The sequence below is a fragment of the Rutidosis leptorrhynchoides genome, chromosome 2 (genome assembly GCF_046630445.1).
Source record: "Rutidosis leptorrhynchoides isolate AG116_Rl617_1_P2 chromosome 2, CSIRO_AGI_Rlap_v1, whole genome shotgun sequence".
In the NCBI taxonomy this organism is placed as follows: Eukaryota; Viridiplantae; Streptophyta; class Magnoliopsida; order Asterales; family Asteraceae; genus Rutidosis; species Rutidosis leptorrhynchoides.
Genome location: NC_092334.1, coordinates 76,920,453 through 76,937,607, shown reverse-complemented (window position 1 = coordinate 76,937,607; position 17,155 = coordinate 76,920,453). Strand labels below are relative to the sequence as shown.

At 33.1% G+C, this 17,155-nt stretch overlaps 1 protein-coding gene across 1 annotated transcript; it reads left to right on the top strand.

The window, feature by feature from the left end:
* The first annotated feature begins 210 nt into the window (after positions 1-210).
* Positions 211-3,975, top strand: LOC139891044 (zinc finger protein CONSTANS-LIKE 10-like). The gene is made up of 5 exons (XM_071873971.1): positions 211-344; positions 1,052-1,800; positions 2,369-2,667; positions 3,303-3,466; positions 3,544-3,975. Exons 2-4 carry the CDS (start codon positions 1,111-1,113, stop codon positions 3,430-3,432), a joined length of 1,119 nt encoding a protein of 372 aa, XP_071730072.1. The 5' UTR covers positions 211-344; positions 1,052-1,110; the 3' UTR covers positions 3,433-3,466; positions 3,544-3,975.
* Positions 3,976-17,155: the final 13,180 nt, after the last annotated feature.

Sequence of the window (17,155 nt, the reverse complement as noted above, 5' to 3'; positions counted from 1 at the left end):
GTTTTCTAACACCACTAGTAATTAACATTAACATTTCTTCTGATTGCAAATCATCTTATAAATGTGATGAAAGTGACAAGGTCCCACCTTCCAAAACAGCCTACACACCTCTCTCTATTTCACTTTTTGCACTTTTTGTGATATTTTTATATTAAAAAAACAATAAATTGTACTGGTATTTGTCAAGATATCTTACACAAATAACAGTACCAACACCTACCTCACAAAACATACACAGATATTATCAAGAAATCATAAATCTTGAAAATTTCTCTTATTACTTTGTTAGGGTTTTAAAGGCGGCAACAAAAACCTATCTGATTTCATCTCAATTTACAAACTTGGTAAGCTTTTCTGAGTTTTGTTTATGTATGTTTTTCCAAATTGAGTACTACTGGGTGTTGTTTAATATCTTCGTAATTCAAATTTACAACAGCCTTTAATCCAATTTATTTGGTAAAGATCAAATCTTTTTAATGGGTCTTGCTATCTCCCCTCCCCCAGTTTTCTTTTGGTTCTAATCGATTTGAACAAAGTTTTGGTTTTTATTCTAATCTTGATCTGTTAAACTTGATATGGAGTACTCAATTACTAATTCATATAGGGGTTTGGCAAATTTTATAGTTTCTTGATGTTTATTCTGTAATTTATCTGTATACTTGTTGAATTCTCCAACTTTTTTAGAAATTAAAATACACAAATCGTTTTCAATCTTTTGGGGTGTTTGGATTAGCTAAATCTTTCAAGCTTATACGGAGTAACATTTTCAATAAGCTACACAGAGCTAATAAAGTCACAATAATAAGCTTACCCAAACACATTTCAGAGCTTATTTGCTTAAAATTCATATGTTAAAGCTATAAGCTTAAGAGATAAGCTAATTGAAAAATAAGCTTACCCATATTGGAATCTTTGTATATGAACCATTTGCCCTTAAAAAAAGTTCAACCTTATCATTACTGTTGTAGAACATATTCATAGTCAATAAAGTTTGTGCCTTTTTGGTCAAGATTCCAACTTTCTAACTTACTTTATCATTTCTTCTATACAGAATTCATAATCTTGCACAGTGGGTGTTATATGATTTTACCAGTGTTTTGAAAGAAGGAAATGGGTTACAATTGTGATTATTGCCATGAGGCAAGATCAATGGTATATTGTAGATCAGATGAAGCTTACTTATGTTTATCGTGTGACCGAAATATACATTCCGCAAATGCTTTATCTAAACGCCATTCAAGAACGCTCGTATGTGATAGATGTAACTCACAACCAGCATTTGTTAGATGTGTTGACGAAAAGCTATCGCTTTGTCAAAATTGTGATTGGGAGGTTCATAATGGATCTGATTCAGCAACTGGTTCACATAGTCGACAAACGTTGAATTGTTACTCGGGCTGCCCTTCAGCCGTTGAGTTATCTTCAATTTGGTCATTTATGTCCGATTGTGCTATTGATTCCACTTGTGAGCAGGAAATGGGGTTAATGACCATTGCAGATAACAAGAATGATCAAGATTTATCCGGGAAAATTGAGGATAATGATTTGCAAAATGTACAACAACAAGCTGATCCAAAAGATTCGTTTACAAAAGGGACTGAAAAAACTATCGAGGACAGATTCTATGATGACTTCAATATGGATGAAGTTGACTTGAGCATTGAGAACTATGAGGTGCTGTTTGGTGTAGGCCAAAATGATCCTGAACATCTTTTTGCAAAAGATGGGATTGATAGCTTGTTTGGTTCAAAAGAAATGTCTGTTGCTGAATCCGTTTGTCATGGTGCATATGCTGCTAAGGTAACAAAATCGTACTCCCTTCGTCCCATTATAAGTGTACTGTTTTGACTTTTGAAAGTCTTTCTTTTTCCACTTTGACTTTAAATACTTTTGTTTGTGTGTTATAATATGTGATGATTTATATGAATAGATTGGGTTTTAAATGTATTTTCATTAATAGAACTTTCATCAAGTATCATATAACACAAACAAAAAAAGTATCAGTCAAAGTTGAGAAAGAAAGACTTTCAAAAGTCAAAAAAAGACACTTATAATGGGACGGAGGGAGTACTAGTTGGTGTATGTTAGTCGTGTAATGTAGTTAATACTATTAAACAGGATTGATCTGTCTTATGATGAATACAATTTAACTACGTGTTCTGACTGTCTACTTGATCTTGATGAGAGAAAATTGATGAGTACTTTTTGGTATAATGAAATGTATACATGAAATTACCTTTATATAGTTTGTTAGGAGTTTACAAACTTATAGGGACCATTTAGTAATTAACCATTTTTGGAACATTATCATACTTGCTTATTAATCTTCAACGCATAGTTGCTCATGGTTTTGCTTTTTTTATATCAGGAAACTTGCATTGGACATGGAAATGGGCCGGTTCAACCTGCGTGCAGTAATACTGCATCAGGTGATTCTTTATGGAGCTGTAAAACGGAGCCAAACCCTCGTTATGGAAGACAACACTCTAATATTGCGTTTTCGAGTCTAACGTGGGACAGCCCTGCTACTGCGGGTGATTATCAAGATTGTGGAGCTTCGTCTATGGTTCTCATGGGTGAACCACCTCCGGTTCATAATAGTACCACTCCATCGGGTATCCGGAACGATGCCGTCCTTCGTTACAAGGAGAAGAAGAAGACCAGAAAGTGAGTACCTAGTAGGCTAGTATGAACTTCTCTTAGCAGCTTGCAATGTAGTTTTAAATATACGGTGTGAATATGATAGATCGGGCGGGTTAGGTAATGGGTCGAAACAGATAAAAAAAAGTTTCCTTATAGAAATGGGATGTGTATGCCTGAATCTCTTACGTGCTCTTTGTTTTTTAAGATGCTTTTGTCTTTAGACCTGCGACCCATGTCTGTAGAGAAGATGTGGCCTAAAGGTCTGTGTGCTGAATGGTGAAAACTTTTCGTTTTTATGTCTACAAAATAACTTAATCATGTCTACAGCCCTAAGAAGCATATTTCTAAGTATGCGAGAGAATAAGATATTATTTTATCTTATGTCTTTAGAACAACAAACAACACCTTATTTGTCCAATATTTAAATAAACGTGATTTAGTTCCGCCAATAAAACTATTTTTTAGTAAAATAATTTAGCTGATTCTGTGCATGTAAAAATATACTTTGGGTGGTCTGTTTGACCTGTTTACTTATAAATTATAAATTATAAGCTAATGTTTAATCTATAGATAAAATGCAACCCAAATGTGCAGAAGTTGTCACCTCTAGTTGTTGCAGATTTATTTTTTGAATATATAATATTTCTTATCTATGGTAGATTTGACAAGAGAGTAAGGTATGCTACACGAAAGGAGAGAGCGGATGTACGAAAGCGTGTGAAAGGGCGTTTTGTGAAAGCGGGTGATGCTTACGATTATGATCCCATGACTCAAACCAGAAGCTACTAAGAGTATATACATTGCTTGATCATATATTTATGAGGTAAGTTATTAAATCTAATCACAAAAAGGATTACTTTATTTTAGCAATGACAAATGTTTGTATGGTTATTATCTCAGGTGTCGCCTGGATTATAGGCACCAAAGAACGCTGATTTCACAAACTGACCTCCCGATAATCAAGATTCAAGATTCATCATTTAAGCTTGGTTTCTTTACATGAACAACAAAAAAAGAATGAACTTTTTGAATCTCTTGAGCAAAGATGTGATGTTAATCTGTTTCTGTCCTTAGAAATCATATTGAACGGTTCATATTTTGTTCTATGAAGAAGAAACTATCATCAGAATGAGCAGCATTCTGGGTTGGCTAAACATAAAGATCGCTGTGATAATATTTTGTGATGGAGTAATGAATGTATTAAGCAGAGAAACTTGTAATGGTAACATATTCTGTTTGTGATTGGTATAACCTAAAATCGAATTAGGTTTTGATCGATGACCATTTTTGTAGCTCGTTGTATGGAACGAATCAGTTAATTTTTCTAGTTCATTTTTGAGCCTTCTTCCCTTCACATGTTTTTGTAGTTACATAAAGAAAAAATTTCATGGTTGGTCCATAAACTTTGTATAAAAAATCATATTGAGACCTAAAGTTTAAATCGATCATGGTTGATCCTAAGTTTTAAGCATCATACACGTTTGGTCTGAGATTTAACTGAGCATTAATTGAGCGTTTATTAAGTGTTAAAGTTAACTAGATGGTATTAACGCTCATCTTTATCATTACAAATGTAAACCCCGACAAAATCAAAGGCAAATCCAGAAAAACAATCAAACACAAAGAGAAAACCTAATCAAATAAAAAAACAAATTTAGATACAGATCTCTTGAAATCCAAAAAATAATAGAGAAATTGATGGTGGCGACAATCTCACGAACACATACACAAATCCTTTATATACAAACCTAAACTAGGCTATGTTCCTAAGTTTATAAAAATAAAAGAAGAGAAGTGAAGTGAAATGAAGACGAGTGAAAGGAAGGTAGTAGGATCTTTCCAATTTTGAAGGAAAGTTAGGCAAAATCATCAATCCACTTCCTTCCATTTCCTTCCTACTAAAACTCAGGAACACAATATTTTTTTAGCTTCTTTCTACTTCCTTTCTTTTCCTTCTAAAACAAAACTCTGGAACAGAGCCTTAGTAACAAATCATTTCAGTTTCATTCTAAACTATCAAGTCGTTTAAAAACAAATTCAAGCTATAGATCTAAACGACTTTGGCAATTTTAATGGTTCTACATCAACAACTCGGAACCGATTTACAAGGAACAAACTAGATCCACCTATGTTCATAATTAATTTGACGGAGATGATAGTTGTATCCGGGTCGGGGTCCTCGTCCTCGTCCTCGTCGTCGGCACTAAAGTTTGGATAGCTACACGATTATTAACTGGATAACGTTGGAGCTCGTTACGAGTTTAAAGGTTATGATTTTATTTGCAGGTTTTAATAGGTTAGAACTGTAAGCACTCCGATGACGAACTTGTGATTGCTACAATTTGTGGTGTATCTGATATAATGAAAAACAAAGGTTCGATTTCCAGTAACGAAAAAAACGCGTATGATGGACGCGTATGGGTGGAATGGAATTGATTTGAATATCGTGGAAATAAAAATTAAAGATCTTGAATTGAATTATGGTGTTATGAACTTCGGAGTATAGATCTAGAGCTATTAAGAATCCATTGAACAAAAGTGTTCCTTTAACTGTGAAATCAATTAAATGATAATAATCCTATGATTTGAAATTTAATAATCTTGTTTTTAAATATGTTTTTGCTAATTGTGAAATCAGTTGTATGATGTTGTTATTAATAATCTTGATCTTGATGTTCGATGTTATGATGATGATGATAACTTAATTGGGAAATCAGTTTCAAGATAACTTATGGTTGGTCCAAGTTTTAAGAATAATACACGTCCTTGATAGTTAACTTTAACACGTGATAAACGCTCAGTTAAATCTGGGACCAAACGTGTATTAGGCTTAAAACTTGGGACTAACCATTTTTCAATACAAAGTTCGTGAACCAACCATGAAAATTTTTCTTACATGAAAGTATTATTCATTAATCACCTTCTCTTTGGGAACTACTTTGTTTAAGTAAAACTTCTTTAAGTAAATATAAAAATTTTCCTTTTGGATTTACTAAATGTAATAAATCGTACCCAACAAAATTGAATATTCGATGTATAATGTACTGTGGTTTTAACTGATGGTGGACGAAATATAATGTTAGCCCAGCCCATTTAACTTTGGTATATAACGAAAATATATCAGATTGCTATTAGGCTTTTGTCCCTAATCACGTCGACTTTACATTTATCGATCCATCTTTCGGTAAGTATAAACGATTTTTCAAGGCCTGGAAGACGTAAGTAATATTCTTAATGGGGACAGAAGTCACTAACGGGGTCCGAATACGATATCGGACCCATCCACCCGATCATTTTTGAGACGAACTATTATAATCATACCGCCCTCAGAAGGAAATCCCTCAGGAGAATCCATTCGGGCGCCGTGTGTGATAAAACCCCCTCGAGTGTGGCTCGAAAGCAAGACGCCCAAGACCTCTAAGGCCCATGAAATGAGCGGTTAACCTCAAAGGAAATATTTTACAGCTCACGAGGATTGAATCTCTGACACCTCCCATATTGAAAGTCTGGTCACCACCAATACACCAACATCTTAAAGTTAATATTCTAATATGTTTGTTAGATATATAACTAATATAAGTTTTATTGATGGCTTTTAATGTACACAATTTGAAGTTTGGTACTACAAATATGTTTTTTTTAGTATTCTATAAGTAAATGACTTTTCGTGGTGATTAAATAACGGGGCTTACAAATTGTAATAATTAATAAAATTTTGTAAGCTGTTATAAAAGTTAAATTGGATGTTAATTTTATTATTATTATAGATATTGTATAGTAGATTTTTTGAGTATAAATATGTGTGTTATGAGTTTATAAAAGATACACTAAAATATATATTCTCTCATATTCTCTCATATTCTCTCTATATACTTATTAGTCTACAGTCAAGAACTAGGCCACTAAAGGTAGTTATAAGCCTACTGAATTATAACACGTTATCAGCACGAAGTGCTCTGTATAATCAAGGTTTATCTAAGCAAGCACACGTCACTAATCAAGGTAAGAAATTATCTAACTTTTATTAACTTCACTAACATTTATATTTATGTTATATATGGTCGGTTATACCGCCTGAATTATATTTCTGTAATCTAACTTTTATTAACTTCACTAACATTTATATTTATGTTATTTAAGTTATATATCGTCGGTTATACCGCCTGAATTATATTTCTGTAATCTAACTTTTATTAACTTCACTAACATTTATATTTATGTTATTTAAGTTATATATGGTCGGTTATACCGCCTGAATTATATTTTCTGTAATCTAACTCTTATTAACTTCACTAACATTTATATTTATGTTAATAAGACATCATGATTGTACACAACACGTCATTTGACAACACGGTACTTTATGTACGCAACACGTCATTTGACAACACGGTACCATGGGTCGAGATTAATTCCGATCAATACGAATACGATGGAGTCTTTATATGTTATCTAACATTTATGATTACTTATGCAATTAATCATTATTTATTTCATGCATACTAATGTTTATTCTTAAATTTATAATCTTAAAAGTTAAAATAAGAAAAAGTAGTTTGTATTTTTATTAAAAGTAAATCTTAAAAGTTAAAATAAGAAAAGTAGCTTGTATTTTTATTAAAAGTAAATCTTAAAAGCTAAAATAAGAAAAAGTAGTTTGTATTTTTATTAAAAGTAAATCTTAAAAGTTAAAATAAGAAAAAGTAGTTTGTATTTTTATTAAAAGTAAATCTTAAAAGTTAAAATAAGAAAAAAAAAATCTTGTCCTTTATATTACTCATACGCGTTTTGATATAGTGACTTTATTCGTTAACGTCAACTAACGACGTTACAACGGTCATATATACATAACGGTTGTTAACGTCAACTGACGACGTTACAACAACTATATTTTTCAAATATAAAATAAACATCTCCGTTTTCACATTTTCACAAATCAATCTTCATTTTTCAGATTACTACTCTCAAAAAGTTTTTGTAAAAATGATTCACACAAGGATGATTTTTCCTATTGTATTGGTCATATTAACTATCATCATTGTTGCTAATATACCACCGGGTGAACCTATATTCTATCATGCCCTTGTAGTTTTATTATTTGAAATCATAGCATTATTCTGTTGTTTGCTACTTATGAATTTAAAATGATTCTAATTTCATTTTATTATTTGTCTATGAATAGAAGTTGATTATGATTATGATTTATGTTATTCATCTTTTTGATAATAGAAAATGTCGAATTTGAAAAGGCTTAAATTTGCTCATTTAGAACAAGTGGGAACAACTACTTAACATGGGTTATGAATGTTGAAAAACATCTCGAATCAAACGGTATTTTAGAAACCCTGAATGAAAATAACAATTATTCCGAACAAGAGAAAGCAATAGTAAGTATTTTTCTTAGCAAACATATTGACGAGTCCTTAGAATCTACATATTATATGATCGAAAATCCAAGTGTATTATGGAAAATACTCAAAGATAGATACGATATTAATTATCAAAAAAAAAAAAAAAAAAAAAATTAACGGTGATCCATGAAAGAATAAAATTAAAGATATTAGTAGACGCTCTTATAAGAATTCCGGAGATTCTTATTAATGATCTGGTAACGTGGATCATCAGTCTAGTATTTCTTGAATACATGAACATCTTGTTTAGCTCTACAAATAAGTCCTAAAAGAAAAGAAAACGAGAGTGAATCTGTTGACAAATCTTGATTAAATTAACCCTGAGCTACCTTGAGACTTGAATGGTTTGAATTTTCTAAGATGCCTAGTTTTTTATGTATCACTCATAAATAAATGGCTTTAGACCATAACGCATATGTTTTATTAAGTGTTATCTTTTATGTACTTCAGATTATAACTTGTTTGCAGGTAATATAATTTGATTATCTTGCTGAAATATAACTCATTATTTGCTTATCTTATTTGAAGTTTTAGTATGAATCCTGCTGAAATACAACATCAATTAAATGGTAAAGACCTGTGTATTGCAGATAGTAGTAACATACACACTATGATCAAATCTAAGAAATATTTCATTGATTTAAATCAAATGAAGGAATTATAAATACTATATCAGCTCTTGCAAACTTGATATAAGGAACGAAAAAGGCAAAATTTCATATTACCAAATGGTACGAATTTTTTGGTAAGCAATGTCTTGTTTTCTCCCAAATCAAAGAGAAATTTGTTAAGTTTCTCTGATATATATCATAATGGATATGATTATCAGTCAATGATAATCAAAAATGAGAAATATCTATGTAGCACCGAAAAGCGCATATGATAAAAAACGCATATGATAAAAAGCGCATATGATGAAAAGCACAGCGCATATAATTAAAAGCGCATATAATGAAAAGTACATATGACGAAAAGCGCAGCACATATGATTAAAAGCGCATATGGTGAAAATGATATATGATGAAAAGCACATATGGTGATTAATGAAAATCACATATGGTGATTAATGAAAAGCACATATAGTGATTAATGAAAAGCACATATAGTGATTAACGAAAAACACATATGGTGATTAATGAAAAGCACATATGGCGATTAATGAAAAGCACATTGAGAAATAATCACCAATGTTTCTTGAAAGAATTCAAGGGGATATATATGGACCAATTCATCCATCATGTGGACCATTTTTCTAATAGACGCATCTAACGCATGGTCTCATGTTTGTGTGTTATCAAGCCGTAATATGGCATTTGCAAAGTTTCTTGCACAAATTATTAAATTGAGAACACATTATTCTGATTACACCATTAAAAAGGATGAGACTTTATAATGCTGGTGAGTTAACATCTCAAGCATTTAATGATTATTATATGTCTACAGGAATTGTTGTTGAACATCCAGTTGCTCATGTGCATACACAAAAATTGGTTTAGCTGAATCAATAGATAAACGCTTGCAGCTAATAACTAGACAATTGAAAATGAGTACAAAACTCTCAATATTTATATGGGGACATGTAAATTTACATGATGCGACATTAATTCGCATTAAACCAAGTGCAAGTCATAAATATTCTCCATTACCAACTTAATTTTGGTCGACAGCCAAATATTTTCTATCTTAGAACATTTGGTTGTGCGGTTTATGTTCCTATCGCACCACCACAACGCACTAAAATAGGTCCTCAAAGAAGGATTGGAATATATGTTGGATATGAAACATCTTCAATAATAAGATATATTGAACCCATGACGGGTGATGTTTTTACAGCACGTTTTGCTGATTGTCACTTTAATGAAACATTATTCTCTAGATTAGGGGGAGAAATAAAAAATAAAGAAAATGATGTTTCATGGTGTGAACCTCAATTAATGTATCTTGATCCTCGCACAAAAGAATGCGAGACCGAAGTTCAAAAAATAATGCATATGCAAGAACTTGCGAATAAATTGCCTGATGCATTTACAGATACAAAAAGAGTGACTAAGTCATATATACCAGCAGCAAATGCTCCAGCTCAAATTGAAATTCCAAAAACTGGCAATAATGTCATTCTTGAGTCTTTGCCACGCCAGAAACGTGGGAGACCAATTGGTTCCAAAGATAAAAATCCTCGAAAAAGAAAATCAGCTGATAATGAGGTAAAAAAAAGTGTTCAAGAAGAACTACAAATCAATACTCCTTCTGCAGAGGAGATTGATGATGTCAATACGGAATTTTCAACCAATTATGCACATTCAAAAATATTATGGAACCGAAATGAAATGAAAAATCTTGATGAGATATTTTCATATAATGTTGCATATGACATCATGAATGATGATGATCCAGAATCAAAATCTATCATAGAATGTCAAAATAGACATGATTGGGATCATTGGAAAGGAGCAATACGAGCTGAATTTGAATCGCTCAATAAAAGAAAAGTTTTCGGATCTATCATTCTCACACCTAAAGATGTGAAACCCGTGGGATATAGATGGGTTTTTGTGCGAAAAAGAAATGAGAAAAATGAAGTTACAAGGTATAAAGCTAGACTTGTAGCTCAAGGTTTTTCTCAAAGACCAGGAATTGATTATGAGGAAACTTATTCTCCTGTTATGGATGCAATTACTTTTAGATACTTAATCAGCCTGGCAGTTTCTAAAAATTTAGAAATGCATCTCATGGATGTTGTGACTGCTTATCTTTATGGATCACTTGATAGTGATATATATATATATATATGAAGATACCTGAAGGATTTAAGGTATCAGAAGCAACCAATGCAAAACCCAAAGAAATGTACTCAATCAAGTTACAAAGGTCTTTATATGGGTTGAAACAATCGAGTCGCATGTGGTATAAACGATTAAGTGATTACTTGATAAGCAAAGGGTATACCAATAATCTTATTTGCCCATGTGTTTTCATTAAGAAAACAACATCCGGATATGTGATCATAGCTGTTTATGTTGATGATCTTAATATCATAGGTACAAATAAAGAGATTCATGAAGCCATTCAACTTCTAAAGAAAGAATTTGAAATGAAAGATCTCAGAAAAACCAAGTATTGCCTTGGTTTACAAATTGAACATATGCCTAATGGTTTACTTGTACATCAAACAACATATACTGAAAAGATTTTAAAACGTTTTAATATGGACAATGCAAAACCATTAAGTATCCTATGGTTATTAGATCACTTAATGTTGACACTGATCCATTTCGTCCCTGTGAAGATCATGAAGATATCCTAGGACCAGAAGTACCATATCTTAGTGCAATTGGAGCTCTTATGTATCTTACAAATTGTACAAGACCTGACATTTCTTTTGCAGTTAATTTGTTGGCAAGGGTTATGTTCAGCTCAGCTCCTACCAAAAGACACTGGAATGGGATCAAACACATATTTCGATACCTTCGAGGAACTACTGATTTAGGATTATTTTATTCTAACGAATCGAAACAAGATTTGGTTGGTTATGCAGATGCAGGTTATTTATCTGATCCACATAAAGCTAAATCTCAAAATGGATATGTATTCCTAAATGGAGCTACCGCAATATCATGGCGTTCTTAAAAACAAACACTTGTTGCAACATCATCAAATCATGCCGAAGTGATTGCATTACATGAAGCTACTCGGGAATGTTTTTGGTTGAGATCAATGACACAACTCATTACTGATTCTTGTGGACTATAACGCGATAAAAGTCCAACAACTATCTATCAAGATAATGTAGCTTGCATAACACAGATGAAAGAAGGGTATATCAAAAGTGACCGAACAAAACACATACCTCCTAGATTCTTCTCATACACTCAAAATCTCATTAAGGACAACCAGATTGAAATGAGATATGTTCAGTCCAGCAAAAACTCTGCTGACCTTTTTCACCAAAGCACTTCCAACTGCTATTTTCAGAACACACATTCATAATATTGGCATGAGGCATGTTCAGAAGATGTAACAAATCAGGCGTTGCCTACTTGAGGGGGAGTCAACTCTATGCTGCACTCTTTTTCCCTTAGCTAAAGTTTTATCCCAATGAGTTTTCTTTAGCAAGGTTTTTAACGAGGCAGTACTAGTTATTCTCTAATAAAATTGTCATCCAAGGGGGAGTGTTATAAAAGTTAAATTGGATGTTAATTTTATTATTATTATAGATATTGTATAGTAGATTTTTTGAGTATAAATATGTGTGTTATGAGTTTATAAAAGATACACTAAAATATATATTTTCTCATATTCTCTCTATATACTTATTAGTCTACAGTCAAGAACTAGACCACTAAAAGTAGTTATAAGCCTACTGAATTATAACATAAGCCATGTTTTGGTTCATGTGATGTATGATATATATCTGGTTACTATTGTGGGATGATTTACTCAACATGCCCCCCTCACACGAGGGCGCGGTCCCAACATCAATGACCGGGCGTGGTCCCAACATCAATAACCGTAGCTCTAATATCATGTGAAATAAATGACTTGAGTCCAATTCAACCCCAAAAGTTAATTCAAGAGGATGAGGAACCCAAGTTATTATAAACACCACAATGTTTTTACCCAAGGCCGATGTGGGATGATTTACTCAACAGTTATGCACCACATTTAAAGGCAGTAGTGCTACTACTTCCAAAGGCATTAGTGCTACGACGAATGGTGAAAAAATTGGGCCAGAGTAAGCTAGGTGCTTTGTACTATATGATAGTCATCACATAAGACAACTTTTTTTTTTTTTTGAACAGCAGTACGGGATCGCCCAGTGGATTAAACTACCCACACGTTCATCTCCCTCAATTGTATTCGGACAACTTTATTAGGTATTGTATTCTTTTTAATACAAACGGAAAAGTAATGTCCTCGTGCATTAACTGTATTCTAGGAATATAGATTTTTGTCACCATTTTTTGTTCCTGTGATAATTTCCGCCTTAATGACTTCGGGTTAACAGTTGCGTTACTATTATTCATGTGTCGTTACCAGGAGGACAGCCGAGACTTGTATCTTTAATTGCAGTTCATGTGGCCATTTTCATTCGTGTGATGTTAAAGTTTTATCTGGAGGTTCAAACATCCCTTATCATTCATGGGTGCAGACGGCTAGAATATTACGTAATACATACATATAAGATGATAGATAAATAGATGAGTAAATAATGCAGAATGAAACAAATCTCAAACAATGAAAGCATTAGTAACGGTTAAGAATAATATAGAGCCAACTTATTAATAAATGATAAGATAATATGACATTATGTACCTTCTCCATTGTATGATTGGGAAGAGCCGAAAACATTATATTAAGGTTGGACAATAGCAGAACTTGATGTCTTGATCCAACATTAACTGTTAAAAAAACATAAAAGAACTAATGGAAAGAAAAAAATGGTAATTCATAAGCGTTACATTTGAGTTTCTGGTGGCCGATACAGTCTTTGATATATATGCTTAAGGTGTTTACAAAAGATTGTGATCGCACAAACGACAAACGGAAAGAATAAAGTAAAGAAACGTAAACGACACAAGAAATTACGTGGTTATATGCAATCGGTTTGATTGCTTTAGTCCACGGCCAACTAGAGTGATTTTTATTGATATTTTCGTGCATATAGTACAGGGTTACAATAAGATGTATTTATAGGCGTTCAACGACTTAAGGAGCAAAAAACTAAATTCTGGAAGTTTCCTTCCTGTCAGACAACCCGCGTCGCGCCTCCACGCACAAAATCGAAACAGAAGATTTCTTCAATTTGTCTCTCGTTTACTCTCTAGGCCGCGGCGCGCCTCCATCTGCATCCTGTCTCCTCCTTTCGTTTTGATATCCTTCACACATCTGACAATCTCCCACTTGAAGATAGTCAAAACAATAACCCAACTCCAACCATTTCAACAAGAACGTCGAACCACCTTCTTTATACCGCCAATCAAACATGGGACACGCAAACTCAACATCGTTGGCAGAGCAGACTTTCGATACAAGGTCTTCAACACTACTTGTCGAAATCTAACATCAATAACCCTTTATCACTCTAGTCGACGTCTTCTATTTTCAGTTAACAAGAAGACCAGTTGAAGTTATGCAAAACTTCAACTTCCCGATCGTAACCACCTTGGTACACATATCAGCAGGATTCTCCGTACCAGAAATTTTCTTAACAACTAAAGTACAATCTTCAATGCGTTCTCTAATAAAATGATACCTCAGTTTAATGTGTTTCGTACGACCATGAAACATCGGGTTCTTCACCAAATGAATAGCACTTTGATTATCACAGTACAAGACATAATCTTGTTGAACTCGTCCCAACTCCAACATAAAATTCTTCAATCATACAAGTTCTTTGCATGCTTCTGCTACTGCCATATATCCGGCCTCCGTTGTTGACAGCGGAACGCAACTTTGAAGTTTAGACATCCAACTAACCGCCGTCTTACCAACCGTGAAAACTACCCCGTAGTGCTTCTACCCGAATCGTCACAGCCACCCAAATCAGCATCAACGTACTCTCTCAAAATGGAATCACCTTTAGTGAATTGCAACCCCATTTTAGAAGTACCTTTCAAGTAGCGCAAAAGCCACTTTATACCTTCCCAATGCTCTTTACCCAAATTCGACATAAACCGACTCACTACTCCCACTACATAAGCTATGTCGGATCTTGAACAAATCATTGCATACATAATACTACCACTGCCGACGCATACGGAATTTGAGCCATCTCCTATTTGTCTACTTCCGTTGTAGGTGCTTGACTTTTCGTTAACTTTAAAGTACCGCCCAAAGGTACATATATTGCCTTTGAATCACCCATGTTGAACCGCTCTAACACTTTCTCGCTATACTTGTTTTGAGACAAAGTTAAAGTACCTTCAACCCGATTCCTTTCAATACCCATTCTGAGTATCCGTTTAGCAGTCCATAAGTCTTTCCTCTCGAACGCGTGAGACAACTTTCTTTTCAACCTGTTGATCTCTAACATATCCGATCCTGCAATCAACATGTCATCAACATAAAGTAACAATATAACATAGGAGGACTTGAATTTCTTCACGTAACAACAATGTTCTGACTCGTTTCTTGTAAAGCCATTCCTTGTCATAAATTTATCAAACTTCAAGTACCATTGCCGTGGTTCTTGTTTTAACCCATACAGACTTTTCTTTAATTTGCAAACCCATCTCTCTTTACCAACTACCTGGAAGCCCTTTGGTTGCACCATATAAATCTCTTCTTTAAGATCCCCATGTAAAAATGCGGTATTTACATCTAATTGTTCTAGATGTAAGTCATCAGCAGCAACAATACTCAAAACTAATCGAATAGTAGTCATCTTCACAACCGGCGAAAAGATCTCATTATAATCAACTCCTTCCCTTTGTTGAAACCCCTTGACTACTAAACGAGCTTTGTATCGCTTTTTTCCGTTCAACTCATCTTTGATTTGAAAGACCCATTTACTATGCAACGCCTTTTTCATTGGAGGTAATTTCACTAAACACCATGTCTTATTCTTGATAAGTGACCCCATCTCTTCTTTCATAGCAAGCTCCCACTGTATGGATTCTTTAGATTGTATTGCGTCAAAATAACTCTCGGGTTCACCATTTTCGGTATAGAGTAAATAGTTTGCCGATGGAGAAAACCTAACAGTAGGTTTGGGCGTTCTACTAGAGCGTCTCAATGGTGGAGTAACGGGTTGTGGTGATCGAGTTATTTCATGACCCGTCCTAATCCATCTGGACGAATACATTACATTTGGTTACATCGCGAGGTACTTGACCTCTATATGATACATTTTACAAACATTGCATTCGTTTTTAAAAGACAAACTTTCATTTCATCGACAGTTGACGGTATGCATACCATTTCATAATATATCCAAACTATAATGACTTGATAATAATCTTGATGAACTCAACGACTCGAATGCAACGTCTTTTTGAAATATGTCATGAATGACTCCAAGTAATATTTCTAATATGAGCAAATGCACAGCGGAAGATTTCTTTCGTACCTGAGAATAAACATGCTTTCAAGTGTCAACCAAAAGGTTGGTGAGTTCATTAGTTTATCATAAACATTCATTTTCATCATTTTAATAGACCACAAGATTTCAGATATTCAATTGTACACGTAACCCGAGTACATAATAACACGCGTAACCCGCGAATTAAAATTCATTCATATGGTGAACGCTTGATAACCGACTTAACTTTAATGCATAGAATATCCCCAAACAGAACCTCTCGTCTGTATAATAATAATAATAATCTCGAAGTACTAAAGCATCCATACCCCGGATGGGACTTGTCGAGGTCCATAGATCTATCTTTAGGATTCGCGTCGATTAGGGGCCATACCCGTTTCCTAATCATTAGGTTACCAAGCTAAAAAGGGGTGATATTCAATATTCATAATCCAGCCATAGAATGTAGTTTTTGATCACTTGTGTCTATTTCGTAAAACATTAATAAAATCGACGCATGTATTCTCAGTCCCAAAAATATATATAAAAAGGGAGTAATGAAACTCACAATACTGTATTTTGTAGTAAAAATACATATGACGAAACTGAACAATGCAGGGTTGACCTTGGATTCGCGAACCTATATCAACTGTATATATTATTAAAACATTTAATGGAATTCACATAAATTTTCATTTATTAATTATTTAATATTTATTTTTATTTGTTGTTGTAGTTTATATAGGATTTGTACTATATTTTGCCTATATATTATATTATATACTATATATATATATATATATATATATATATATATATATATATATGTTAATATGTTTATTATATAATTATAGGTAATATAAATATATTTTTGTACAAAATCTTTATTTGTCATAATATAATAATAATGATAATGATATTACAAATAAAAATGATATTAACAATAATAATATTACTAGATGTGATAATAATTTTATATAAAGTGATAGTTTTAATAAAAGTGACAACTCTTATAAAAATGATACTACTAATAATATTCTTATTTATAATACTATTACTAATGTTAATAATAATCATAATA